General features: G+C 60.8%; 1 protein-coding gene across 8 annotated transcripts in view; it reads right to left on the reverse strand.

Moving 5' to 3' along the window:
• Nucleotides 1-24,773, reverse strand: part of MPRIP (myosin phosphatase Rho interacting protein) — a 177,133-nt gene that overhangs the window by 54,181 nt on the left and 98,179 nt on the right. For 3 of the 8 annotated variants that reach the window (XM_066264491.1, XM_066264494.1, XM_066264495.1), the window contains exons 4-7: nt 24,559-24,710; nt 15,484-15,568; nt 4,404-4,617; nt 3,184-3,343 (exon numbers count right to left, since the gene is read on the reverse strand). In XM_066264491.1, coding sequence (XP_066120588.1) covers nt 3,184-3,343; nt 4,404-4,617; nt 15,484-15,568; nt 24,559-24,710 — 611 coding nt within the window. Of the gene's footprint in view, nt 1-2,832; nt 3,344-4,403; nt 4,618-15,483; nt 15,569-24,558; nt 24,711-24,773 lie in introns of all 8 variants that reach the window. The other 5 variants (XM_066264489.1, XM_066264486.1, XM_066264487.1 and 2 more) reach the window with 3 other exon arrangements.

The following is a 24,773-nucleotide window of genomic DNA, read 5'->3' on the forward strand; positions in this document are numbered from 1 at the left end:
CAGCAGGAGAGGGCATGCATCTGAGCACAGAAAGCTAAGCAAGGCAGGGGTTCCTGGAACCACAGGAAGCTCTTGCAAGTGCTCAGCCTGGTCAGGCAGGTGATGCATCTCCCATGCCACCGTTCCGGGGAGGTCGGACAAGATTCCAGGCCACTCCCAGGCCCTGGTGCCACCACTTGCTGTGAGAGCCCCTCCAACTGAGGTCAGGGCCTCGGGAGTCCCAGGAAGGCTGTGAGAAACAGCGCCTGGCCGCCACACGCAAACTGCACGCTGTGTAACTGCCCGGGCCACAAAGAAAGGAGCTAGAGGAGAAAGGAGGACGGCGGCACTTCCTGCAGCCTCTCCACGTGGATGGGGCTGTGGCGAATCAGCCACATTCACGCCGCCCAGCGGGAGGCTTGAGCGTGGCTCACGTGAAGCACTGCATGCATGGTCACAACGCCGTCCCTAAGCTGGCCGACAGCAGAGAAAGGAGGTGCTGCACCTCTGCTCGCCCACCTCTCCAGGCTCCCCACCCAGAAGCTGGCCCTGGTGTCCAACACCCACAGCTCAACAAGGGTCACAGCCTCCGCATGCTCACTCAGCAGCAACTCACCATCCAAGAGCATTTTAAAGGCTCCGGAGCAAGTCTGAAGAGCAGAGCGGGTCGGCCCACACAGGGCTGCTGCAGGGGCACGGCTTTGCAGGAAGCCAACACCTCATCCCCAGCCTGGCCCCTGGGCAAGCCTGGCTCAGCTGCCACTCTCGGTGGCCGTGGCTGACAACCTGCCAATGTGGTGTCCTGCTCGACTCAACCAGGAAGACAGGGATTGAATCAAGCACAGGTCAGCTACTCGGGACCAGCAAGCAGGGCTTGGGAAATGACAGTAGCCAGCTAGATGTCATCAGGGTCAGTAAGAAAGTGACGTTACAGTGTGAGGATGCAAGCCAGTTGGGTCCCCAGGGTGCCGACACCAGGTGAGAACCCACTGTGGCAAAGAGCAAGCGAAAGCAAAGCCCCAGAGGTGCTGCCAGCCCCAGGCCACTGGACAAGACGAGCTCAAAGCCAAGCAGGGGTGCTGAAATGTTAACTCTGGTCCAGCACTGAACCAGGGCACGCTGCCAACACAGGAGCCTCCGCAATACGCAGCCCGCCCGCAGGCCAGCGTGAAGCCTCTCCAACTCTAGTCGCTGCCTCTCTCTCTGCCAAGTCCCTTTACTTATGTGTGTCCTTCGTCACTTAAAGAGCAGCCCTGGCCCAGGCCCAGTCATGTCACGGGAGCAGAACCTCCCCAGTTAAGGGCCCAGCAGATGTGTGTCCTGGGTCTGCTGCTCCGGGCTGTTGCCATGAGGACCGCCCCTGCTTCTGAGCCCCCATCTCTGCACCTGCTCGGTGGCGATGCTGACGCAGGCGCCTCCCGGGGTTACTAATGAAGTGGGAAACTAGCCGGCGGCTTGGTGGCACCTTCCCAGGCAACAGGCCAGCTCCCTTCTCCCTGTCAGAATCAGGAGTATTCTATATTTTTTTCTTTTAAGAACAGCTGGGTGTCTTTTCTTTATCCTGCTGGTTAACCCAGAGGTCCACAGGTCCTTTCTACTTGGGACCTGTGGAAGAGTGGGTAGCTGTTAAAGAAAGAAGGGAGCACAAGAGAAAGGCACCCTGACCTCAGCTGGCCCTTGACGGTCACCCACCACCATCCTGGCCGGTCTCCACAGCATGCCCCAGCTCTGAGCTGCAGTCCAGCCTGGATGGGGCAGTGAGGACACTCCATAAACACTTCTGGAACTTAGGACTGAACCTTTTTCGAAAAGTAAACTTCTTTGGAAACCTAATAAAAACTATGGATTTTTTCTCCTAGAAAAAATGTATATATAGACTGTCAAATGGTTTAGAAGGTGCCAGGAGCCTCCAGCAACCTGCTGGTTATCTGGATGAGAGAGCTGTTGTCAAGGAGACAGAGACAAAGCCTCCGTTTCCACTCAGGATGGAGGCTCCCAAACTTGCTGCTCTGCTCCAGGCATGGGCTTTGAGGCCTCAGAGACGGAAGCAAGCTCTTCCCCCAGTTCTCTGGAAAGTGCAGGGCCTCCCCTCCACTGACCACAGGCAAGTTCCACCCCTCTGCCCTGGCCCTTATCCTAGGCCCATCGTCCAAACCCCATCTCTCCCAGGAAGCTGTGGCCCTGCTCAGTCTCCCATTTCAACCAAGCCTGGAAAAAGCCCGGGGCCTCCTGCAGGTGAAGGGCTCCCAGGAAGAACTAGGCTGCCCACGGCCCGCAGGGACCGCCACCTCCCTGCACTTCCCCCTGTGCTCTGCCTCTGCCCCTGCCCCTGGGACACTCTGCTACCAGCTGCATCCCTGGGGTCTCACCTCCACCCTCTCCTGAGAGAACAGAACTGGGCCAGGAAGGAAAAGATCCCACCACATGGGCCCAGGCGGCTGAGGACCCACCCAGGGGCCCTTGTGCTCCCAGGGCTGACTCACCCGCAGGGAGCAGCTGGGCCCTGGACTAACCCTCTGGGTACCCAGAGGGCCTACACTCTGACCACAGGAGTCGAGTTCTGAACCCCGAGTCTGGGGCCAGGAGGGAAACGTCCCCCATATGCTCCGAACAGAAAGGGAGAACACACGTGCTCCCAATGGAAGGCTGAGGGGAAACACGTGTGTGTGTGAAGGGAGGAGGAGGGGGGAGAGGAAACGTGTAAGTGTGTGAGGGCATGTAACAGCGTGTGAGTGTGAGACTGTGAGTACACATGTAAGAACACGTGGGACATGCAGGAGACTGTCGGGCAGGGAGTGAGCCTGTGTGTGCACGCGTGTGCACATGCATTCGGCTCTCTCACCCCCTCCTTACCTCCGCTCGCTGCCAAACAGACGGGCCACCTCTTCCCTGCCAGGGCTCCGGGCCCGAGTCCTGTGCTCCAGCCGCCTTCTCTCCACCTGGAAGGCTTCTCGGTGGCTGATCCTGATGGCCTTAGGGACGTCGGCCAGGGCGGCATACTGCCTGCTGGCTTTAAAGGCAAAGGTGCACCCCAGTCTCTCTGCTCCCCGCCCCCCAGTGCTGCCGGAGTCCACGTCAGTGGGGGGCTGGCTGGCCACATCCAGAGAGCCGAGGTAGCTGCTGTAGATCATTCGACAGGGGGCTGGAGGACCTGGGGGAGGAAGGGGATGACGCTCCTGGGAGGGCGGTCCGGGGCCACTGTACCTGTTGTTCGGGGTGCTGGGGCTGGGAGGGGAGGCCGGCTGGGCCAGCGGCTGTTCCTCCGCCTTCAGGTCCTGCTTGGTCTTCTCCAGGGAGAAGTAGCCACTCTCCACCCGGACTTTGCGGCCACAGTCCATGCGGTCACTGCTCATGCTGCTCTCCTCTTCAAGAAAGAGGGGACACACTCAGCATGTTACCCTCTTTGGTTTCTCAGGATGTTTTTAAAAGTCCACACAGATCCAAACAGGGGCCCTCTAACTACCTTCATCTCTAAAGGCCAATGTGGTTCCCTAAGGGCAGGCAGGTATGGAAATCAGTCTCCTTCCCACTGTGCCTCCTCCACCTCCTCTGACCTGGCTGCCTCTGCCCCAGACTGTCCGAGAGGCCCTACACTTCCAGCCCGGGGGCTTCACTGAAAGAGCAGGGCCCCCTCCCCCCAAAAAGATGTTCCACCAACAACTACTTCTTACCAAATATCAAGGAGAACCCAACTAGCCATTTAGTCTTTTAGTCCATTATTTGTGGAGGCAAGGGCAGAGTAGTACATGAATTTTAGATACAAACGGGTGTATGCTATCAAATGAGGTTTGGGGTAGCTTCTCCAGAGCGAGTACAGATGCGTTTTGGCCTAAATGAGCTAGGTCAGTCCCAACTGTCCACTCCTCTTTAATGATCGGGACCAAGTATAAACAGGAGAAGCTGGCGTGGACAGCCGAGGCAGAGACCACTGCCCTGCTTCTGCGCAGGCAGCTCTCAGTGCTGAGTGGAGAAAGCACAGTGCCGCCACCTGCTTGCTCTCAGGCACCCTCACCCACGGCACCCAGAGGCCTGGACGAATAGGGTGGCGAGGAGAAGAAAAACTGCTGCTGCTCTCAGGGTTCACGTGGCCACAGAGACAAAGCAGCCACAACGGACAGGAAACAGGCCTCCTCACATACAGACCTCGTCACAGAGCACCTGACTCTCACCTGCCTGGGGCTAGCCACCCTCCTTCACAGATAGGACTCAGTCACGAGAAGGCAAAGTCAACGTGGAGCCAGGAACCCCAGCCCCATACCAGGCCAGGCGCTGCCCAGACGGACGGGCACAGGTGAGAGAGCCTGAGGTGTGGGGCCCCGAGGGAGCCCTCGGTGCCAGCTCTGTAGGGATGGAGGCCTGTTCTAGCACTGCAAGGAGGGGCACCAGGATAGGTGGGCCCTTGAGCCAACCTGGCCACCACTTACCATCTCTGCCTTCCAGCCCCGGTTCCCGCAGGGTGCTGGCACCAGGAGGCTGGCTCTGGCTGGGACTCTGAGCTGGACTCAGGTTGCTCCCATCTGGCTGGTCCTTGGCCCTCATTTCTTCCTGCCAGAGTGTAGACTTGGTGGTGGGGACTTTCTCAGCACTGGGGATGCTGCTGCTGCTGGTGGTGACAGCCACCTTGGCTGGCCCCGGCTCCTGGAAGAGAGACCGGTGTCTGTGCGGGAACAGGGGTGCACGGCCCGAGCGGGAGTGCAGGGCTGAGCCGCCCGGGAGTCTGGCTGTGGGGAGACCACGATCAGTGCAGTGTCAGGGCCCAGGGTTCCCAGGACAGGTTCAGAACACAGAGATGTTCTGACTGAGCCGCCCGGGAGTCTGGCTGTGGGGAGACCACGATCAGTGCACAGTGTCAGGGCCCAGGGTTCCCAGGACAGGCTCAGAACACAGAGATGTTCTGACTGAGCCGCCCGGGAGTCTGGCTGTGGGGAAACCACGATCAGTGCACAGTGTCAGGGCCCAGGGTTCCCAGAATGAAGGGCTCAGAGCACAGAGATGTTCTGACTGAGCCGCCCGGGAGTCTGGCTGTGGGGAAACCACGATCAGTGCACAGTGTCAGGGCCCAGGGTTCCCAGGATGAAGGGCTCAGAACACAGAGATGTTCTGACTGAGCCGCCTGGGAGTCTGGCTGTGGGGAAACCACGATCAGTGCACAGTGTCAGGGCCCAGGGTTCCCAGAATGAAGGGCTCAGAGCATAGAGATGTTCTGACTGAGCCGCCCGGGAGTCTGGCTGTGGGGAAACCACGATCAGTGCACAGTGTCAGGGCCCAGGGTTCCCAGAAAGAAGGGCTCAGAGCACAGAGATGTTCTGATCAGGGCAGAAGCTCCTTCTGGATGCAGTGTGCCTCTTCTCTGCAGCTCCAGCAAGCAGCCCACAGGGTGGTCCCACGGGTCTCAGGCCCGGCTGGGCGAATGCATGGATCAAAGACTCAGGGTTTCTGCTCACAGCCTCCACACCCAACACATGCAAGTTCTCCCTGCCCACAAAACCAGACAGAGCCCAGAGCAGCAGACCAGGCATCAGCGGCAAGACCACAAGTGGCTGGTTCAGAGCCTGTCATCCCCAGATTTCCAGGTGCCTATGCCATCAGTGAGAGGAGCTGAGAGGGGCGAGGAAAGGATGCACCATTGAACCTGGCCCAATGGGACAAATGACAAGCACGTCTGCACAACGTCCATGCTGGGGCCAGCCCCTGGCCTCACCTACCCTCTTATTTTTGGTCCTAGGACGCTAAAATAAAACACCTGGAACACTGTGTAAAGGAAAGCCAACCAAATACACCACTCAAATCTGCACTCATGCCCTCCGGCCCGACCACCTGCAAAAGTTCTGTGGGAATCTAGAGCCCAAGTGGGAGTCTCATCCCATCTCCTCCAGGTCAGAAGCAGGGCCGCCTCGCAGGAGATGCTCTCACGCAGGAGATGCACTCATGCAGGAGATGCTCTCACGCAGGAGATGCACTCACGCAGGAGATGCTCTCACGCAGGAGATGCACTCACGCAGGAGATGCACTCAGCAGGAGATGCACTCACGCAGGAGATGCACTCAGCAGGAGATGCACTCAGCAGGAGATGCACTCATGCAGGAGATGCACTCAGCAGGAGATGCTCTCACGCAGGAGATGCACTCACGCAGGAGATGCACTCACGCAGGAGATGCTCTCACGCAGGAGATGCACTCAGCAGGAGATGCACTCAGCAGGAGATGCACTCACGCAGGAGATGCTCTCACGCAGGAGATGCACTCACGCAGGAGATGCTCTCACGCAGGAGATGCACTCACGCAGGAGATGCTCTCACGCAGGAGATGCACTCAGCAGGAGATGCACTCAGCAGGAGATGCACTCACGCAGGAGATGCACTCAGCAGGAGATGCACTCAGCAGGAGATGCACTCACGCAGGAGATGCTCTCACGCAGGAGATGCTCTCACGCAGGAGATGCTCTCACGCAGGAGATGCACTCACGCAGGAGATGCACTCACGCAGGAGATGCTCTCACGCAGGAGATGCTCTCACGCAGGAGATGCACTCACGCAGGAGATGCTCTCACGCAGGAGATGCACTCAGCAGGAGATGCACTCAGCAGGAGATGCACTCACGCAGGAGATGCTCTCACGCAGGAGATGCACTCACGCAGGAGATGCACTCACGCAGGAGATGCTCTCACGCAGGAGATGCACTCAGCAGGAGATGCACTCAGCAGGAGATGAACTCACGCAGGAGATGCTCTCACGCAGGAGATGCTCTCACGCAGGAGATGCACTCACGCAGGAGATGCTCTCACGCAGGAGATGCACTCACGCAGGAGATGCACTCACGCAGGAGATGCTCTCACGCAGGAGATGCACTCAGCAGGAGATGCACTCAGCAGGAGATGCTCTCACGCAGGAGATGCACTCACGCAGGAGATGCTCTCACGCAGGAGATGCACTCACGCAGGAGATGCTCTCACGCAGGAGATGCTCTCACGCAGGAGATGCACTCAGCAGGAGATGCACTCAGCAGGAGATGAACTCACGCAGGAGATGCTCTCACGCAGGAGATGCTCTCACGCAGGAGATGCACTCACGCAGGAGATGCTCTCACGCAGGAGATGCACTCACGCAGGAGATGCACTCACGCAGGAGATGCTCTCACGCAGGAGATGCTCTCACGCAGGAGATGCACTCACGAGATGCACTCACGCAGGAGATGCACTCACGCAGGAGATGCTCTCACGCAGGAGATGCACTCAGCAGGAGATGCACTCAGCAGGAGATGCTCTCACGCAGGAGATGCTCTCACGCAGGAGATGCACTCAGCAGGAGATGCTCTCACGCAGGAGATGCTCTCACGCAGGAGATGCACTCAGCAGGAGATGCACTCACGCAGGAGATGCTCTCACGCAGGGCGCACTCAGACGTGGGGAGTACAGAGGGCTGGCACGGCTGTGTGTGCGCACGTGCAGACCCGGATGACCACCGGGAGGTTAGGAGCAGTTGGCGGTGTCAGCCGTGTGCCAGGCTGTGTGTGCGCACGTGCAGGCCCTGACGACCACCGGGAGGTTAGGAGCAGTTGATGGTGTCAGCTGTGTGCCAGGCTGTGTGTGCGCACGTGCAGACCCGGACGACCAACGGGAGGTTAGGAGCAGTTGGTGGTGTCAGCCGTGTGCCAGGCTGTGTGTGGTCCCGCCACATCCTTCCCACACCAACCCACTCTGCAGGGAGAGGCCTGCACAGCCAGTAAGGGGGAAAGTGAGGCTCCAGGAACTTTCCAGCCCTCGTGCCCACAGGGCAGGAGGAGGCCCAGGGCGGGGGTACCTGGGATGAGCACCCCGAAGGCCTCACCGAGAAGCCCAGGCATGATGTGTCCCGACAGGAGAAGACGAGCATTTTGCCAAGTCAAAGCTTTCCTCAGCTTTGCAGGGACTCCAGGCCTCACACAGGAAGGACAAAGCCAGGATGGCTGTTCCCACAGACCCAGAACACACATGACCTTCCCCTGCCTCAATACCACTGGCACACCCAATTCCCTGGCTGGAGACTCCCGAGAGCTCTGACCCCCTCAGAAGAACTGGCCTTCTCAGAAAAAACAGCGATGGTTTCTAGGTTTCCTGAGGGCTCTTCCAATAGAACCACTAATCTAAGGAGATCCCACCCAAGGGCCACCTGTTCCTCAGTCAGTGCACTGCCCTCGGCCCACTGCCCCAGCCTACGCCCCTGCCGTGCCCCACCCAACCCAGAGCCCCCACCCAACCCAGAGCAACCCAGGGCCTTTGGCTCAAAGGCCAGAGGCTGGGCCAGCTGTACTGGGCTCAGGGTGGGGCTGACCCTCCTGCAGAGCTGGGCAGGGGTGATGTGCAGACCGTCCTTGGTGAACCAACCCCTCTGTGGAGAGAATGCTAAACCAGGGTAGGCAGAGGTTGCCAGAAAGGGCCAAGAGTAAGGACAGGTGGCTGTGCCCACGAGGGAAGCGGCCCTGCCTGCCAGTGTGCTCAGCCCCATCCCCTGGTGAAGTGCTCGTGGAACATGCACACCTGTCTTTGATGCCTAATGTGACCCTAGCCCTGAGGAAAGGGGGGTGACAGGGATCCCCAAGAGACAGAAAATTCCAGGCCTCAGATCCAAGGGTCCATGACAGAGAACTTAGGAAACACATGTAATTCCCAGCACCAAGCAGCTAGACCCACCTCCCGCCCTGGGGCCTCCTAACCTGTGCAGGGCTGGTGGCAACCACAGCTCCCTGCCCATGCTCCCCACTTCTGGAGAACTCTCCCATGGCACCAGGGCCCCAGCAGCAGACAAGGTCCACAGGGAGCTCTGTTTCTCTCCTTTGGAGGCCCTGCGTGCCCCTCCCATGCTGAGTCAGCAAGAACAGAACAGTCTGGCCACAGGAACAAGGCTATGCTGGCTTCCAGGAGAGGGGGCAACGCGGAAGAGCCTGGCTCTGGGTGAGCGACTTCTCCAGAAGACGTGTGGAGAGCAAGACCGTGCACAAGACAGGACAGCTGCACGGCACCAACCCTGACCCCCACACCACTGCTGAGCAAAGGGGGTGCTGGGGCCAGGACAGCTGCACGACACCAACCCTGACTCCCACACCACTGCTGAGCAAAGGGGGTGCTGGGGCCAGGACAGCTGCACGACACCAACCCTGACTCCCCACACCACTGCTGAGCTAAGGGGGTGCTGGGGCCAGAGACACCCCGGACACACCAACCCTGACTCCCCACACCACTGCTGAGCAAAGGGGGTGCTGGGGCCAGAGACACCCCGGACACACCAACCCTGACTCCCCACACCACTGCTGAGCTAAGGGGGTGCTGGGGCTCCAGACGATGTGGACACACCAACCCTGACTCCCCACACAACTGCTGAGCTAAGGGGGTGCTGGGGCCAGAGACGCCCCGGACACACCAACCCTGACTCCCCACACCACTGCTGAGCAAAGGGGGTGCTGGGGCCCGAGACGCCCCGGACACACCAACCCTGACTCCCCACACCACTGCTGAGCAAAGGGGGTGCTGGGGCCAGAGACACCCCGGACACACCAACCCTGACTCCCCACACCACTGCTGAGCAAAGGGGGTGCTGGGGCCCGAGACGCCCCGGACACACCAACCCTGACTCCCCACACCACTGCTGAGCTAAGGGGGTGCTGGGGCCCGAGACGCCCCGGACACACCAACCCTGACTCCCCACACCACTGCTGAGCAAAGGGGGTGCTGGGGCCCGAGACGCCCCGGACACACCAACCCTGACTCCCCACACCACTGCTGAGCAAAGGGGGTGCTGGGGCCAGAGACACCCCGGACACACCAACCCTGACTCCCCACGTCACTGCTGAGCAAAGGGGGTGCTGGGGCCCGAGACGCCCCGGACACACCAACCCTGACTCCCCACACCACTGCTGAGCAAAGGGGGTGCTGGGGCCAGAGACACCCCGGACACACCAACCCTGACTCCCCACGTCACTGCTGAGCAAAGGGGGTGCTGGGGCCCGAGACGCCCCGGACACACCAACCCTGACTCCCCACACCACTGCTGAGCAAAGGGGGTGCTGGGGCCAGAGACACCCCGGACACACCAACCCTGACTCCCCACACCACTGCTGAGCAAAGGGGGTGCTGGGGCCCGAGACGCCCCGGACACACCAACCCTGACTCCCCACACCACTGCTGAGCTAAGGGGGTGCTGGGGCCAGAGACACCCCGGACACACCAACCCTGACTCCCCACACCACTGCTGAGCAAAGGGGGTGCTGGGGCCCGAGACGCCCCGGACACACCAACCCTGACTCCCCACGTCACTGCTGAGCAAAGGGGGTGCTGGGGCCCGAGACGCCCCGGACACACCAACCCTGACTCCCCACACCACTGCTGAGCAAAGGGGGTGCTGGGGCCCGAGACGCCCCGGACACACCAACCCTGACTCCCCACACCACTGCTGAGCAAAGGGGGTGCTGGGGCCAGAGACGCCCCGGACACACCAACCCTGACTCCCCACACCACTGCTGAGCAAAGGGGGTGCTGGGGCCCGAGACGCCCCGGACACACCAACCCTGACTCCCCACACCACTGCTGAGCAAAGGGGGTGCTGGGGCCAGAGACACCCCGGACACACCAACCCTGACTCCCCACGTCACTGCTGAGCTAAGGGGGTGCTGGGGCCCGAGACGCCCCGGACACACCAACCCTGACTCCCCACACCACTGCTGAGCAAAGGGGGTGCTGGGGCCCGAGACACCCCGGACACACCAACCCTGACTCCCCACGTCACTGCTGAGCAAAGGGGGTGCTGGGGCCCGAGACGCCCCGGACACACCAACCCTGACTCCCCACACCACTGCTGAGCAAAGGGGGTGCTGGGGCCAGAGACACCCCGGACACACCAACCCTGACTCCCCACACCACTGCTGAGCAAAGGGGGTGCTGGGGCCCGAGACGCCCCGGACACACCAACCCTGACTCCCCACACCACTGCTGAGCTAAGGGGGTGCTGGGGCCAGAGACACCCCGGACACACCAACCCTGACTCCCCACACCACTGCTGAGCAAAGGGGGTGCTGGGGCCCGAGACGCCCCGGACACACCAACCCTGACTCCCCACGTCACTGCTGAGCAAAGGGGGTGCTGGGGCCCGAGACGCCCCGGACACACCAACCCTGACTCCCCACGTCACTGCTGAGCAAAGGGGGTGCTGGGGCCCGAGACGCCCCGGACACACCAACCCTGACTCCCCACACCACTGCTGAGCTAAGGGGGTGCTGGGGCCAGAGACACCCCGGACACACCAACCCTGACTCCCCACACCACTGCTGAGCTAAGGGGGTGCTGGGGCCAGAGACACCCCGGACACACCAACCCTGACTCCCCACACCACTGCTGAGCAAAGGGGGTGCTGGGGCCCGAGACGCCCCGGACACACCAACCCTGACTCCCCACGTCACTGCTGAGCAAAGGGGGTGCTGGGGCCCGAGACGCCCCGGACACACCAACCCTGACTCCCCACGTCACTGCTGAGCTAAGGGGGTGCTGGGGCCCGAGACACCCCGGACACACCAACCCTGACTCCCCACACCACTGCTGAGCTAAGGGGGTGCTGGGGCCCGAGACGCCCCGGACACACCAACCCTGACTCCCCACGTCACTGCTGAGCTAAGGGGGTGCTGGGGCCAGAGACACCCCGGACACACCAACCCTGACTCCCCACGTCACTGCTGAGCTAAGGGGGTGCTGGGGCCAGAGACACCCCGGACACACCAACCCTGACTCCCCACGTCACTGCTGAGCTAAGGGGGTGCTGGGGCTCCAGACGATGTGGACACACCAACCCTGACTCCCCACGTCACTGCTGAGCAAAGGGGGTGCTGGGGCCCGAGACGCCCCGGACACACCAACCCTGACTCCCCACACCACTGCTGAGCTAAGGGGGTGCTGGGGCCCGAGACGCCCCGGACACACCAACCCTGACTCCCCACACCACTGCTGAGCAAAGGGGGTGCTGGGGCCAGAGACGCCCCGGACACACCAACCCTGACTCCCCACACCACTGCTGAGCTAAGGGGGTGCTGGGGCCCGAGACGCCCCGGACACACCAACCCTGACTCCCCACACCACTGCTGAGCAAAGGGGGTGCTGGGGCCAGACACCCCGGACACACCAACCCTGACTCCCCACACCACTGCTGAGCTAAGGGGGTGCTGGGGCTCCAGACGATGTGGACACACCAACCCTGACTCCCCACGTCACTGCTGAGCTAAGGGGGTGCTGGGGCCCGAGACGCCTCGGACCCCGGGGGCCTGTACAGAGGAAGGGGTGTGGAGGCAGGTGTGTTGTGTGCTCGTCCCCGTGTGGCGGGGAAGGCTGCACGCCTGGGACTGTCAACACTAACGACCTGCTGCTCAGGGTGGGTGTCAAGCAGGGAGGAAAGACAGAAGAGTAAGAAGGCATGCTCCAGGGGAGGGGTCTCCGTACCCTCCATGTGCTAAGCACACTCCCTCTTTGGTGGGGATTTCATAGAAGCCTTCCTTTCTACTTCATGGGCATGGAAACCGAGCAGGGACCCAACGCGAGGGACCCAAGGGCTCTGGATGGGACACGGGTGTGGTAGCAGGCTCCCAAGTAAACAAGGTGCCTCAGCACAGGTGCCAACTCGTAACACGGGGGCCCAAGACGGGCTGAGTGCTGGACCAGGAAGGACGTTCCTCGTGGAGGCCTGCTGCTTCATGGTCTGACAGGAGCAAGGACCAGGAGCTGGGGGGCAGGGGAGATGGAAGGAGCCAGGCTCCCAGAGCTCATTGATAAAGCAAGCTCTCCAGCCTGAGCACCTGGCTGGGGGGACCTGCGCCGTGCCCCCCTCCTAGCTACGGGCTGTGCAGGGAGGGCAGTGAGGTCTCCATCCTTCTTGCTGCGGTCAGGCCCAGAGTAGACTATCATTCTTTCTCTAGGTATCTCGGCACCAGGAAAAAGTAGGAAATGGCTTTGTTCCTGGAGTGAACAGGGCCTGAGTAAGAAGCAGTACCCGGAAGACCAGGCCTCTCGGGCCCCAGGCTTCAAAGGCTCAGGTCAGGGCTAGCCTGTTGCCCCTCCTACCCTGGGCTCTGCCGAGACCCCAGGCCCTGCAGCTGATCTTCATCCTTCCTCAGGGCCTGGCTTGGGCCCCTCTCTCTCTGAGGTTTTCAGGCCACTTGGTTTCTGTCCTCTCCACGGCCCCAGCTCCCACTGCCTGAGGCACTCTTCTTGACCGGGAGCCCTGGGCTGCCCTGAGCTGCCAGAGTGCAGGTGCTGCAGAGCGCTGCCTCCAGCACCCAGTGGCCGGAGCTGAGCTATCCAGGGCCATGGAGAGAGAGGCCAGGTGAGTGGTCAGGGCTCTTGTTTCTAGGGGCCTCCCCAGTGCTATGTGGGACACGAGGACACCATCAGCACCAGGCTGTGAAGGGGAAATCTGCCCAGAGAGGCCCCATGTCACCCCATGGGGCAGCCATGCAGGCACAGGGCCTCAGTGAAAGGTCTCCGCTTCCAGGAACCAGTGGCCTCAAACATGATGCTCTGGGAAACAAGAGTCAGAAGGAAGAAACCTGTCTAGGCTGACTCCTGCCAGGGCTCACGAGAGGCCGAGTGGAGGAGGCTGGGACCTCAGGAGCCCCAGGCTCTACGGGATCCTCAAGGAAGTCTCTCATCATGTGGCTCCTGCTCCCAACTGGAAAGCTGCACTGTGGCAGCTTAGGGGGAGATGTCACAGCAGAGGGACAGCCAGGGAGCAGGAACACAACCAGATCCCCTGGGCTCTGCTCAGTGTGTCTTCTGTGCACGTCACTGCCTTCTCAGGAGACAGGAGCTCTGCTCCCGCACTCTTCCCAAAGCATTCCTCTGGAAATGCCACGCAACCCTCAACGCTTCCTCTGCCTGGGACTTTCTCTCTCAAACCAGGCAGCTCTAGAGGGTTTGCATGTGTCTCTGCTATTCCCTAGCAGGAAGCTCCACTCTGTCTTCAGGAATGACAGACTGCATCTTGCCGATTTCCTGCCAGTGACACTACCCTCCAGGGGATGCTGCCCTGGCACTCCTTGGGGAGGGCAGATGGAGGGCAGGCAGGCCCAGGATGCACTCCGTCAGCAGGAAGCCAGGGAATGCACGTTCAGGGGAACTCACAGGGCATGGGAGGTAAGGAAGAGAGAGGGCCCGGGGCCAGCACATAACACCCGGTCCTGCCCAGGTCGGCCTCTGTCGCTTGGTGAAGCTGAGCACAGCCAGCGAGGACTGGGACCTCAGGGGCAGCCTGGTTCTGCCATGGGCAGGCTCTGGGCCAGGCTCTGGGCCTTGCAAGATACGGACCCCAATCTCCATCCTGCCCACTCTCAGGGTCCCTGTGGGGCTCCCTCGGGCACTTGGTAACTATCAGGTTGGGGCACAGAGGAAAAGAATCACTCACTGAGCAGCCGTGACGGACCCAGCACATCCTTTCGTGCTCACAGTAACCGTCTGAGCAGGTGTCAAAAGGCCCATTCTAGAAATCAGTTCACTGAGGCTCGGGAAGGTTAATTTGCTACACCAGGACCCAGGAGTGCGGAGAGCATGGCCGGGAGTCGCTGGTGCCCTGAGCCCCTGTGGACAGCACGGGAGGGAGGGGGGAGGACAGTGGGCTGGGGAAGGGCTAGAACTGGTGGGAACACCCAGCCCCCTCCCACTCCGGTCACAGGGAACTGGGAAGGGGCACAAAAATCAAGGCTAGTGCCTGTTTTTTCCATTTATGGTCAAAGCCCAGAGCTGGAGTAGGGTCCCCGAAGAGCCCTTCAGTTGGCCGGGACACTCTAGGACCATGATGGCAAACCTTTTTATAAAAACCGCCCACTTTTGCAGTGCTGGTCAACCTGGTCCCTCCCGCCCACTAGTGGGCGGTCCAGCTTTCATGGTGGGCGGTAGTGAGCAACCAAACCGCCATGATTGGCCCCCCACGGAAGCTGGAATGCCCGCTAGTGGGCGGGAGGGACCAGGTTGACCAGCACTGCAAAAGTGGGCGGTTTCTAGAAAAAGGTTCGAGGTCAGGGCTCTAGGACCTTCCTGCCCAGCTCCCTTTCTCAGCCTCTGCCTTCAGGGTCATCTCTGTGTGGAAAGCGGCACTCGGATGGAGCAGGAGAAATGTGTGTGCAGCAAGCAGCCCCTCCAGCTTGCTGTCTGCTCCCCAGCAGCAGACAGACCAGCCAGAAGGGACATGTGCTATGCTTCTGCTGCCCAGCGCCTGCCTTCTGGATGGACGCCCCCCCCCCCCCACGGGAGCCCCTGAGCACACCAGCAGGCCACCAGTCTCTGTGATGGCTCCTGCCCTGTGGCTCAGAGAGGAGCATGCCCACTGCAGCCCATGAACCACTGGAAGGAGAGGTTGGGATAAAGGCTGCCTCAGCCCTGACCAGGCTTCCTGCAACCCCACATTTTCACTGGATACTGAGCCCTCTAATACCTGCCAGAGTGTCCTCACTTTTCCTCAGCTCCACTGCGGGGAAGCCACCTAGTCAGCACATCACCTACCTGGGGTGTGGGAGGCTCCACTTTCCGCTTCTTCTTCTGGTTCTGCTTGTTGGTCCTGGGATAGACCATGAGCATTTCTAGCCATCTAGGGAGAAAAGAGAGCAGGTCAGACCCCTACTTTCAGAGATCAGGATCCTGCCATGTTGAGTGGTCCAAGTACCAGGCCCCCTGCTTCACCCAGTGACCTGGCCTCTGAGCACCCAAACAGGAGCAAGCAGCAGCCCTGAGTAGAACCTACCCCTGCCAGGGCAAGAAGAGCCGGCATCCCAGCCCAGGACAAGCCCAGATTGTGCCGGGACCAGGCGGGATGCTGACCCTGCAAGGACCACAGTGCAGGTGGGGAGGGCCCTGCAGCTGCAGGAACGCCATGGACTTCATGCGCCCTGGTGGAGATGCAGGCCTGACCACTGGTCTCAGAGTGCATGGACTTCATGCGCCCTGGTGGAGATGCAGGCCTGACCACTGGCCTCAGAGTGCAGGGACTTCATGCGCCCTGGTGGAGATGCAGGCCTGACCACTGGCCTCAGAGTGCAGGGACTTCATGCGCCCTGGTGGAGATGCAGGCCTGACCACTGGCCTCAGAGTGCAGGGACTTCATGCGCCCTGGTGGAGATGCAGGCCTGACCACCGGTCTCAGAGTGCATGGACTTCATGCGCCCTGGTGGAGATGCAGGCCTGACCACTGGCCTCAGAGTGCAGGGACTTCATGCGCCCTGGTGGAGATGCAGGCCTGACCACTGGCCTCAGAGTGCAGGGACTTCATGCATCCTGGTGGAGATGCAGGCCTGACCACCGGCCTCAGAGTGCAGGGACTTCATGCATCCTGATGGAGATGCAGGCCTGACCACTGGCCTCAGAGTGCAGGGACTTCATGCGCCCTGGTGGAGATGCAGGCCTAACCACTGGCCTCAGAGTGCAGGGACTTCATGCATCCTGGTGGAGATGCAGGCCTGACCACCGGCCTCAGAGTGCAGGGACTTCATGCGCCCTGGTGGAGATGCAGGCCTGACCACTGGCCTCAGAGTGCAGGGACTTCATGCATCCTGGTGGAGATGCAGGCCTGACCACTGGCCTCAGAGTGCATGGACTTCATGCATCCTGGTGGAGATGCAGGCCTGACCACCGGCCTCAGAGTGCAGGGACTTCATGCGCCCTGGTGGAGATGCAGGCCTGACCACTGGCCTCAGAGTGCAGGGACTTCATGCATCCTGGTGGAGATGCAGGCCTGACCACTGGCCTCAGAGTGCATGGACTTCATACACCCTGGTGGAGATGCAGGCCTGACCACTGGCCTCAGAGTGCAGGGACTTCATGCATCCTGGTGGAGATGCAGGCCTGACCACTGGCCTCAGAGTGCAGGGACTTCATGCATCCTGGTGGAGATGCAGGCCTGACCACCGGCCTCAGAGTGCAGGGACTTCATGCGCCCTGGTGGAGATGCAGGCCTGACCACCGGCCTCAGAGTGCAGGGACTTCATGCGCCCTGGTGGAGATGCAGGCCTGACCACGGGCCTCAGAGTGCATGGACTTCATGCATCCTGGTGGAGATGCAGGCCTGACCACTGGCCTCAGAGTGCATGGACTTCATGCATCCTGGTGGAGATGCAGGCCTGACCACTGGCCTCAGAGTGCAGGGACTTCATGCATCCTGGTGGAGATGCAGGCCTGACCATTGGCCTCAGAGTGCAGGGACTTCATGCATCCTGGTGGAGATGCAGGCCTGACCATTGGCCTCAGAGTGCAGGGACTTCATGCATCCTGGTGGAGATGCAGGCCTGACCACCGGTCTCAGAGTGCAGGGACTTCATGCGCCCTGGTGGAGATGCAGGCCTGACCATTGGCCTCAGAGTGCAGGGACTTCATGCGCCCTGGTGGAGATGCAGGCCTGACCACTGGCCTCAGAGTGCAGGGACTTCATGCATCCTGGTGGAGATGCAGGCCTGACCACTGGCCTCAGAGTGCATGGACTTCATGCATCCTGGTGGAGATGCAGGCCTGACCACCGGCCTCAGAGTGCAGGGACTTCATGCATCCTGGTGGAGATGCAGGCCTGACCACTGGCCTCAGAGTGCAGGGACTTCATGCATCCTGGTGGAGATGCAGGCCTGACCACCGGCCTCAGAGTGCAGGGACTTCATGCGCCCTGGTGGAGATGCAGGCCTGACCACCGGCCTCAGAGTGCAGGGACTTCATGCGCCCTGGTGGAGATGCAGGCCTGACCACGGGCCTCAGAGTGCATGGACTTCATGCATCCTGGTGGAGATGCAGGCCTGACCACTGGCCTCAGAGTGCATGGACTTCATGCATCCTGGTGGAGATGCAGGCCTGACCACTGGCCTCAGAGTGCAGGGACTTCATGCATCCTGGTGGAGATGCAGGCCTGACCATTGGCCTCAGAGTGCAGGGACTTCATGCATCCTGGTGGAGATGCAGGCCTGACCATTGGCCTCAGAGTGCAGGGCCTTCATGCATCCTGGTGGAGATGCAGGCCTGACCACCGGTCTCAGAGTGCAGGGACTTCATGCGCCCTGGTGGAGATGCAGGCCTGACCATTGGCCTCAGAGTGCAGGGACTTCATGCATCCTGGTGGAGATGCAGGCCTGACCACCGGTCTCAGAGTGCAGGGACTTCATGCGCCCTGGTGGAGATGCAGGCCTGACCACCGGTCTCAGAGTGCATGGACTTCATGCGCCCTGGTGGAGATGCAGGCCTGACCACTGGCCTCAGAGTGCAGGGACTTCATCGTTTCCATCACGTCCCTATCTTCAGGGCTTAGACTTGCCTCTGTAAGTGCCCTCTGGAATGGATTTAGCGCACAGATGGGATGCAACTGAGGGGCCATTTAGGGCTCTCAAAGCAGGAAACAAGTTCTCCACAGCAGGTCACTTCAGGGGCTGAGTAACTGACCTCCTTCCAGACCCATCCACTCACCTCTGGGCCCCACCTAGATAGAGGATGCTAGGCCCTCCGGCTTTGGTGAAGCCTGGCAGAGCAGCCCAGGGGCCCACAGCAGGGCCCACATGCTGAGAAGTCCACTCCAGGCCAGCACCACGAAGGACAGCAGGGGACCGCGCATAAGAAGAGCAGGGCTTAGACCTGGCTCTGCATCTGACACCCCCTAATCACAACCTGGCCTGGCTCCACCCTCTCTGACACCAGGGCCTGGATCAGGCTGGGATGTGACCACGACTTGCTTTGTGACACCTGGGAGGGTTGGAGGAAGGGGGAAAGGAGGAGTGGAGGTCAGGAGGAGGCTGCTGCTGAAGAATGGCCCCAGTGTTCTCTCTAGAAGGGATGGTACCACAGGAAACACTGGTCTGCCTCCTCCCAGAACACTCAGAGTCCACGTCAGGTGTGCTGCCAGCCTGTGGCGGGGGCTGCTGTGGGGGCTGCCAGCCTGTGGCGGGGGCTGCTGTGGGGGCTGCCAGCCTGTGGCGGGGGCTGCCAGCCTGTGGTGGGGGCTGTGGGGGCTCCCAGCCTGTGGTGGGGGCTGCTGTGGGGGCTGCCAGCCTGTGGTGGGGGCTGCTGTGGGGGCTGCCAGCCTGTGGCAGGGGGCTGTGGGGGCTGCCAGCCTGTGGTGGGGGCTGCTGTGGGGGCTGCCAGCCTGTGGTGGGGGCTGCTGTGGGGGCTGCCAGCCTGTGGTGGGGGCTGCTGTGGGGGCTGCCAGCCTGTGGTGGGGGCTGTGGGGGCTCCCAGCCTGTGGCGGGGGCTGCTGTGGGGGCTCCCAGCCTGTGGCGGGGGCTGCTGTGGGGGCTGCCAGCCTGTGGTGGGGGCTGTGGGGGCTCCCAGCCTGTGGCAGGGGCTGCTGTGGGGGCTGGGCTGCGATGTGAGGCAGAGTCTGCACCAGCAGCGCCCTGAGCACCTGGCTGGGGGCCGCTGTGACGACCAGCACCCCAAGCCTGGGACAGGGAAAAGGGCTGTGTCTCTAGAACTGCAGAGGTACTCCTTTAATGTGGGGGGCAGGGAGGCCAGTCACAGTCAGTGGCCTCTGGGACAGCCGGAGGAGGGGAGGCTGGTTGTGCAGTTGACCGCTGGTGGCCAGGAGAGGGGCTGGGTGTGTGGAATCAGCATCGGAGCTGAGGGGCTCTTTTCAACCCAACCCGGCCCAGAGCAGGTGATGCACAGTTTGCTGAAAGAAGCAACAACTGCCTGAGCCAGAGACCTGAGGCCCAGGTCCTGCAGGTCAGTTCTCTGTGAACCCCAAAGCAAGAAAGGAGGCCATGATTGCTATCTGCGAAGCCCGCAGACAGGCAGACTCTCAAAGGGCCTCACTCCTGTAATCCGAGGAGTTCACGTGCTTGTGCTCACCTGCTGTCTAGCCTGGCATAAGGGCTGAACTTTCTTTTGGGCATGGACCCATGTCAGCAGAAGGCCCCCCTTAAAGCTAACCCTGAGAGAGGAAAGACACTGCTCGGAAAAGTCACCTAGAATGCAGGGACCATGGCAGGGAGGGACAGGTCCCTGTGGTGTCCTGAACCCCTGCACACTGACCCAGCTGCCATCAACTGGCAGCCCTGCAGAGCCAGGCACACCTGCAGGTCTCCCAGGACAGGACGTGTGGGGAGGCCTGCATTGCGGTTCTACTGCCGGCTGAGGCTCTACTGCCGGCTGAGGCTCTACTGCCTGAACAAGGCCCAAGACTCGGGCAGAGCACGCGGTGAGGGAGGCTGGGGTCCGTCCCCTGTGCTGTGGCTGGAGACGGACAGACTGACAGACGCCTGGCCCTGAAACAGATGACGGGTCTGTCCTCTGCACGCAGCTTCCTCACAGGAGCCCAGCACGGAGCGTCTGATGTTCCCAGTTACCCAGATGTATTACAAATGCTAAAATACCCCCAGGGAAGAGAAGTGAGGGTGCATGTGCTCATGGGACTGGTGCTGGACGTGAGCTCCAGGGACGTGGTCCCCAACTTCAAAGGCAGAGCCAGGACAACTGAGTGTGGGAGAAAGCCCCGAGCCAGCCAGCTGGGAGGCACCAAGGAGCGAGCACACCACCCCCAACATTGCCAACTCCCACCTGGAGTCCACCTCTGAGAGACGTGGGAACTGCTTCAAACACCCTGGGCATCCCCTCCCAGCAGGAAGAAACGGGAAAAGAACGGCCACCTCTCTTCATCCAGCCCTGGGAAAGACCTGGCTGCCTCAGGCCACTCAGGGGTCTCCTTTCAGGGCAGACCCAGGGCAGAAGGTCGGGCGGGCTGTCCTGCTCCCTTGCCATCCAGGAGAAAGTGCCCACACCCCTTCAGGGACCCAAGCACTTACCACTCACAGGGCCCCAGAACCCACAGCGGACGTTACCCAGCCAAGAGGCCGTGCCGTGCAGGAACACCCAGCAGGCCAAGGAGGGAGCCCAAGGAAGGGGACAGGGGCAGAGGAGGGAGGACAGAGGAGGGCAGAAGGAAGTCCCTCTCCAAGCACACTGCCCCACCCGCCTCTCCACAGGAAGCCTGTGTCCCTCCCTGTGGGTGGGGAAAATGAGGAGGGTGCTGTCCAAGATCAAAAGCGCTGCAGAGAAGAGGGACTGCCGGCCGCCTGCTGGACAGGGAGGAGAGAGAGTCAGACCCAGGACCAGACGGGGAAAAGCAGTCAGGTGACTCATTCAGGCCCTGGATGTGCCCCTGAGCCACCTCCCCAGTCTCCTGCCCTTAGGAGCGATCAGTCTGCATTTGGGACCCCGAAAGCATATGCACTGGGTGTCTCGTCCCCACTAGTGACCATGTGCAATACTGTGATTTATAAGAAATATATATTCGGTCATTCAGATAACTAAAATAAATTTTTCATACATATTTGGTTTATGTCCATAATTCCTGGCTCACAGCTCCTGAAACACTTAGAATTTCCTAAGTGTGGAGAGCTATAAAAACGTCTTTTTAAATAAGTTTTTTTCCCATTGATTTGAGAGTGAGAAAGAGAAGCATCAACTCATTGTTCCACTTAGTTGCTCTATGTAGTTGTGCACTCACTGGTCACTTCTTGTATGTGCCCTGACTGGGGATCAAACTCACAACCTCGGTGTGCCGTGACGATGCTTTCTCCACTGAACCACATGGCCAGGGCCTATAAAGATGTCTTTGTTGTGCTCATGAGGTGACTTCTGGAAGCACCTGAGGACAGAGCTGGTTGTCAGAAGAACCAGCAAAGTGAGCTGAGCGCTGGAACTTTCCGTTGTAGCCCCTGACCTCTCGGAAGGAAGAAGGGATCAAGTCAATAGCTAGAACAGGCCTATGTAATGATGTCTTCATAAAACTCAGAAGGCCGGGGTTCAGAGAGCTTCCAGACTAGGGAACCAGAACGCTTGGGCCCAGAAACATACTGGACTCCAAAAGGACAAACCTGTATCCTTTAAGATCCTTTGTAACAAATACATCAACTAGCCAGCAAATAGGTTTTCCTGAATTCTGTGAGCATTCTAGCAACTTAACTGAACCCAAGAAGGGGCTGTGGGAACCTCCATCTACAGCTAGCTGGTCAGAGTGTGGCGGTGGGGTGGGAGGAGCCACCTTGTGGGACTGCACCCTCAACCTGCAGGACCCAGTGCTACCCTGGTAGACTGTCTCTGAACAGTCTTGAATTCTTGGGCAACCAGAATTGTTTGTATGTGTGGGACCACTATCCCCACCCTACATGTTGGCATTGGGTCCGGGAACCCAATCTACCTTGTCTACCCAAACTGCGTGGAAATGGCAAGTCCCGTACCTATAGACAGATGTGACCACAGGAGGGTGGCTCAAGGCACAGCCAAGGACCCCTGATCTATGCCAAGTGTCTGACAACAGGACTCAGGCCACTGCCGAAGGCACCATCAAACGCCAGACATCACCATCATGACTCTAATGCCACATGCAAGGCACACCCTCACTGACCTAGTCCACAGCCTACCCGGGGACCTCAGACAACACCTTCCTGTCCCACCTGTCACCCAGAGCTGTCTCTGGAGCCCAGCTTCTGAGGGGTGGGCCTGGTCTCCGAAGGGACCAGCTGGGCAGTGAAACCATGGCCCAGGGTGCTCGCCAGACCAGGCCAGGACAGCAAGTGCAGATGGCTCCACGCTGTCCCTCACACTGACCATGGCCCAGGTGTGCTCGCCAGACCAGGCCAGGACAGCAAGTGCAGACAGCTCCACGCTGTCCCTCACACTGACCACGGCCCAGGGTGCTCGCCAGACCAGGCCAGGACAGCAAGTGCAGACGGCTCCACGCTGTCCCTCACACTGACCACGGCCCAGGGTGCTCGCCAGACCAGGCCAGGACAGCAAGTGCAGACAGCTCCACGCTGTCCCTCACACTGACCACGGCCCAGGGTGCTCGCCAGACCAGGCCAGGACAGCAAGTGCAGACAGCTCCACGCTGTCCCTCACACTGACCACGGCCCAGGGTGCTCGCCAGACCAGGCCAGGACAGCAAGTGCAGACAGCTCCACGCTGTCCCTCACACTGGAAGGTGCCCTCAGTCAGTCCCCCACTGCAGTGAGGTCTCTGTGAAAGCCCTTCACACTCGTAAACTATACGGCCGCAGGATTAACATCAGGGAGCAGCAGAATCCAAGCGTCCTCCTGTGTGCCCCTGGGTGCTAGACATGCAGACCTGCCTCTCCCCGGGGGAGGAGGATTTGGGGTGAGCTGGCACCCCTAGCAGAGGGTGGACCCTCTGCTCCACTCCTACCATGGTGTGGATTTGAACTTGACAAAAACTGAGATGTGTTCTTGCTTCCGCAGGCAGCAGCCTTGGCCAGAGCTGCAGCTGAGACACTAACGCCCAGGCGGGCCACTGCTCACAGAAGTCTTTCAGCTGTCGAAACAAATGGCTTCACAGTCCAATCCTTCTACTTGACAATAATCAGCCCGGCCCCCCTAAACCCACGATTTACTCCTCCAGAACCCTTCTCAGCGTCATCTGCCTCCTGCTCTGTCCTGCAGGGTGAGCGGAGTTCTCCAGGACCCAGGGCCTGAGCTCTGGCCACACCGCTCACTGCATGTACTATGTGCAGCTGGGCCATGCAAAACTGGCCGCCACCGCCCCGTGAGCCGGGTTCCCAGCAGGCAGACACGCAAGCCCTCCTGGACTCCCGTGACCTGAAGAGCTGGGCCTGCCTTCCACTTCCTGGGCTCCCTAAGCTTCCGCACAGGGTGTGCTCAGGGGAGTGCGATGGCCACAGACCTTCCACTCTGTCCACTCAGACAAGGGTGCCAGTGCAGCAGCACTGCAGTAACCCGTGTGTGGGCACTGGGCACTCTGACTGGCAAATGGCCTCCACTGACCAGGGCCGACCCCTGGCTGAAGAAGCCAGACGAGCACACAGACAACCCCCATCTTCTAAAAGATCCAGCAGGTGGAGCCACCACCTCGCCAGGGAGGGCTCCAGGAGAGTGACTTGAACGAGGTATTCCACACTGAGGAAGGGGCCAGAGCGAGGGCCCAGAGGTGGCGCTTCAGGCCCCGGGGGGTGGGAGAGGGGCTGGGGGGCGGGGACGCGGTCTCCAAGGCAGCCGACATACTTGGACTTGACCCGCCGGTGCTGGGGTGTTAGGTAGGGGGCGGGCAAGGCTACAGTGCTGTGGGGACTAAGCCCCTGGTGGCCGAGTGACAGGTTAGGGTGCAGTGAGGACAGAGGAGGGGGCCAGTAAGAGGCTTAAGGAGGACATGGCGCTCCACGCCACGTGCCAGCAGAGGGAGGCCTCAGGCACGCAGGAGTCAAGGGAGCAGCCGTGATGAGCACGTGGACGCGGGACGGCGAGCGCGTGGACGCGGGGCGGCGAGCGCGTGGACGCGGGGCGGCGAGCGCGTGGACGCGGGGCGGCGAGCGCGAGGACGCGGGGCGGCGAGCGTGTGGACGCGGGGCGGCGAGCGCGTGGACGTGGGACGATGCAAAGGCCAGGGCGGGGACGATGCAGAGGCCAGGGCGGGGAGCGATGTCCGGGGTGGGGACTGGGCACAGGGTGGTGTGGAGAGAGGGATCAGAGGAGCAGACTCAGGGAAGAAAGGGTGCGATTCTGCGTGAGTACGCCAAAGGGGAACGGTCCAGGAACCTGCAGGTGGCAGGGACCCCACTTCCCACGATGCCTGGAGCAGACTCACCCGCTGATGATCTCCTTGGTCTCTGCCCGGATGAAATGCTCCTTCTCAGGGGTCAGGATGCACAGGGAGAACTTCTGGCCTGTCCGGCCCTCTCCGTCCACCACGTCTGTGCACTGGTTCATGTTGATGGTGCCTTGAGGGAGGGTCGTGGGCTGTAAGAAGATGAGGCAGGGACACTCAGGGGTCAGTTCTAAGGAGGTGCAGTAAAGGAGCAT

This window comes from Saccopteryx bilineata, chromosome 2 (assembly GCF_036850765.1).
Source record: "Saccopteryx bilineata isolate mSacBil1 chromosome 2, mSacBil1_pri_phased_curated, whole genome shotgun sequence".
Lineage (NCBI taxonomy): Eukaryota > Metazoa > Chordata > Mammalia > Chiroptera > Emballonuridae > Saccopteryx > Saccopteryx bilineata.